The sequence below is a fragment of the Vombatus ursinus genome, unplaced genomic scaffold (genome assembly GCF_900497805.2).
Source record: "Vombatus ursinus unplaced genomic scaffold, bare-nosed wombat genome assembly UNPS02009205.1, whole genome shotgun sequence".
Lineage (NCBI taxonomy): Eukaryota > Metazoa > Chordata > Mammalia > Diprotodontia > Vombatidae > Vombatus > Vombatus ursinus.
The window spans coordinates 20,720,093-20,724,419 of record NW_020948983.1 but is presented as its reverse complement, the minus strand read 5'-3'; the positions used below and the strand labels follow the sequence as shown (position 1 = coordinate 20,724,419).

The 4,327-nt window shown below is 43.2% G+C and overlaps 1 protein-coding gene across 1 annotated transcript in view; it reads left to right on the top strand.

Moving 5' to 3' along the window:
- Positions 1–1,800: 1,800 nt before the first annotated feature.
- NMB (neuromedin B) overlaps positions 1,801–4,327 on the top strand; it is a 6,224-nt gene continuing 3,697 nt past the window's right edge. The window contains exons 1-2 of the mRNA XM_027851483.1: positions 1,801–1,966; positions 3,354–3,526. Of these exons, the coding sequence (XP_027707284.1) occupies positions 1,801–1,966; positions 3,354–3,526 (339 nt within the window). The remainder of the gene's footprint in view (positions 1,967–3,353; positions 3,527–4,327) is intronic.

The window sequence follows — 4,327 nt, the reverse complement described above, 5'->3', positions numbered from 1 at the left end:
ACTGGTATAGAATATAGCATATTAGAGTCTGCTTTGATTTAGATGCTATATTTACCTTAATTTGGTCTAAGATTGTGTTAACTTTTCTTGTTTGTCACACCACATTTAAAAAAATTTTTTTCTAATTACACTTTAAAAAAATTTAACATTTTCCCCAATTACATGTAAAAATAATTTTAACATTCATTTAAAAAAATTTTTGCACATTACACTTAACTTATATCGAACTTATAGCCAACTAAAACCCCTAGATCTTTTCCCATGAACTGCTGCCTAGTCATGTCTTCCCATCCTGTAGTTCTGCTGTTGATTACACCTGGTCATTTGCAAACTCAAATAGCTTAAAATAAACAGCTGATGTTGATATGGTGCTTTAAGATGTACAAAATTACCTCACATGCATGATGCCATTTAATAATTAGATTATGCCATCTCATTTGATACCTTCATCTAAGTCTATGACAAAAATTGTTAATGAAAAGAAACTTCTTCATTCCATGATCACCTCCCAATTAGACATCATCTCTCCCTCCTTTAATACTTGATAGGACTTTCTTTTCACTTTTTTTCGTGGCAATTACCATAGCCTGCCTTGGATTATCATTATTTGCATAAATTTAATCTCCCCAACTAAGATTGGAAATTCTTTGAGGTCAGGCACCCTAACAGTGTCTAGAAAATCCTAAAATATTTGTTGAATGAATAAACTTGTCCATCTCAGGAAATAGCCTGGAGATTAGAGAAGGAGAGGGAGTTTTACTACTGGGCATCAATCAATTAATAATCACTTATTAAGTGCTATTATCATTATTATTATTAAAGTCCTATGTGAGCCACTGTGTTAATGAGCCTGAGGTTCCTGGAACAGAGAGGATTACTCTTGGATCTGTGGACCTTGTGATCTCCTTGCAGTCTCGAGACATCAGACTTCCTGGGATGGGGGTGGGGGTGTCAGGATCACAGATTTAGAAAAGATCTTAGGCATCCTCTAGTGCAAGTTGTTCCTGGCATGGAACACAGTCCGATACAGCAGTCTGATGAAACCTATGTTTCCCCTCTCAGATCATGTTTTTAAATGTATAAAATAAAATGCACCACATTAAGAAGGAAAGTAATAACATTGAAACAGTTATAGAATATACATATACATAGAATTAAGTTCTAAGATCCTTCAAGCTCTGAGATGTTGTGATTTCCACATATTCCGAACACACTCACATACAGACAGCTTTCTTTATAGCCTCATTCCCTCCTACCCCAGGTTTTCAGCACCCAGTGTACAAATAATCAAAAACTCCATCAGTACACACACACACACGTGCGCACACACACACACACACACACACACACTTTCAGAGACCCCAGATTAAGAACCCTTGAATTCCATTAATTCTTTTCCTAGCTAAACAAAGGGCATCACAGGGAAGTAAGGCAACTTGTCCTACATCCCTCACAGCTAGCCTATGAGACGGCATGGATTTGAACCCGGGACTTCTGGACTCCAGAGCCATCACTCAGCTTTGCATCTCACTGCCTTTTGTTCAGATAGAGCTGCTTAGTCAGGGACAGGTTAACGCAGATGCCTAGAACTGCAGAGGCAGTGAGAGTGTAGATAGAGATCTGTGCATTATTCATAGAGAAGACTCCACCCCCAGGGCCAGGGGACTTAAAGGGAGCTGAGGGAAGCGGGGAGGGGAGCTGGAGAGAAATCCCAGAGCAGGAGAGAGGGAGCAGGGGAAGCAACTAGACAGGGACAAGTCCTACAAGTGGTACATGGTGGGATTTGGGTCCAAGGCAAGCATGACCTCTGAGCTGACCCGCCGACCTCTGCGCCCTCGGCTCCTGAGTTGCCTGGTGTTCCTTGCTTTCCTCTCCAGTACTTCCACGCTCAGCCTGGACTTTGCGGAACATCAGAATAAAGCAGCCAAGATCAAAATCCACCCCAGAGGCAACCTCTGGGCCACAGGTACACTCATTGGGTTTGAAAAAATGATCTGGGGTGTCAGTTTTATAGGTGGGGTGGGGTGAAGGCTCTGTGAACCTCCAGATGATAATTCCCTGTCTTCCCTCTCCCATTGACCCCTTTTTCCCATTTTCTCTTTACAAGTCTCTTTCTCCTCCTCCCTTCGCTAGTTTCCCTCTTCATTCCCTTTATCTGTCCCTCTGCTATTTGTTCTCAGAGCACCCATTTTTGTCCACCTTTCCTGTTTCCTCTTTTCTCCACTTCAATAATTCTAGCTCTCCCCTCAGAGTTTTATGAATGTGTTCTGATCTGTTCTTTCATTTTATCTTTATAATATCCCTGTGAAGAGGATCATGGGATCATAGATTCAGAACTGGAAGGAACCTTAGAGGTCATCTGGTCCAACCTTTCATTTTACAAATGAGAAAACAGCCTCAGAGAGTGTAGACGACTTGCTGGACCTGAGAATGATTCAAACCCAGGTCCAGTGACTTCCAGTCAAGAGTTCTCTCCACTCTACCAGTAGCATTGTTGCCATCTCCATTTTATAGGTGGAGAAACCAGAACTCAGCTTGAATGACTTGCCCCAGGAGACACAGCTAAAAAGCAACATTCCTAGAACTAGTCCCATCTGCCTACCCTTTTCTTATCCTTCAACATCCTGTTCTTCAGCTTCTCTTCTCCCCAGGTCCTGAATAGACAGAAAAGAAATAGATGGGATCTCAGTCCTTTCCCCCATCTAGCTTTAATACCCAGAGATACATGCACACACAAATAAACACCAAATGTGTACAGATTTATGAAGAGATTGGCAAGTACATTCCCATTCCCCTACACACTGTGAGGAGGTGGAGGGTATGAAGAATTGACTAAAGTCTCTTGGGGGGGGCGGGGCTGTATCTTGCGGTATAGTGGAAAGAGCACTTACTAGGTTTGGACTTAGAGGACATCCCTTTGAAACCCAGCTCTGCTGCCTGCTCACCTGCATGGCCTTAGGTTAATCTCTTAAATTCTCTGGACCTCAGAAATTGTTTTTTGTTTTTCGGTTTGTTTGTTTTTTTTTTCTGTAAAATGAAGGGGTTAGGCTAGATGACCTCTAAAGCCACTTCCAGTTTTACGTCCTATGATCCTTTGGTGAGAGTTTAAAGGATCATAGAATTCAATTAGTCCATTTTGTAGACAAGAAAGCTAAACCACAGAGAAGTTCGAAAGGTTAGCTGAGTTGACCAAGGTTATGCATCCCAAAGAGGAACTGAGATCTTCTGATCCTCGGGCCAGCATTCATTCCCCAGAAACACCTTGCCTCAGGTCACCTCTCTCACTCTCCCTTTCTCCAACTTGCTCCCTTTCATCCCTTGCCCTCTCCATGATCTCTACATCTCATTTCCAGGTCACTTCATGGGCAAGAAGAGTGTGGAGCCCCTGGCCTTCTCCTCTCCTGGGACAGCCTCCCGCGCCACCCTGGAGGAAATGAAAGATCAGCTGAGTCATGAGTTGGTTAGGATCCTCCGGCTGAAGAAATCCCTGGGCGTGAGCCAAGGGGACCCTGCAGTGAGTGCCCAGGTGATCTATCCCTACCACCCTGCTCACAGCCCTAGGGGTCAGAGGAGAAGCGTGTTCAGGGAAGAGGATGAATATTTTGTGATGACATGGAAGACTCATACCTATATTCTTGGGTGCCCTTCCTATAGCAGGGTAGGAGGGATGAAGGTGCCCTCTGGTGTAGAATCTCAATTACCCCAACTCTTGGTTAACTCCATTTTTAGGCTTCCAGAGCTGGAGGCTTTGCTGTGATGAGTTTGTAGCTGTAAGCAGTCATCTCCTTCTCTTCTTATACTTCAGTTACTCTGACTGTGAGAATCTAGTTCACCCAAAGGGAAGTCATTTAGTATTTATTGCCCTCTCAGGGTGAGCTGAGCACCCTACTAGGGATACTGCAGCTAAGGCAGGGCAAAGAGATATAAAAGACAGGCATTAGTAGCAAAGCACTTGGAGAGAGAAATGGGGACATCGGTCAATTCTTGTCCAGTATTTCCCACTCTTGAGTCTCTGCCAGGGCTATTCTCTTTTGCCTTCTCCACCCCATTCCAATCTAGCTGTAGCTACTATTTGAGAATACCTCACATTTATGCAGTACTTTACCGTTACAAAGGACTTCACAGACATTATTTCTTTATTTAGAGGCAGTTAGGTAACACAATGGATCTAGAGTCAGGTCTAGAGTCAGGAAGACCTGAGTTCAAATCTAGCCCACTCCCTTGCTCTGTGTGACCTTAACCTTTGTCTCAGTTTCTTCAACAGAAAATGGGGATAATCATAGCACCTACCTCTCAGGCTTGTTGTGAAGATCAAATGAGATAATAT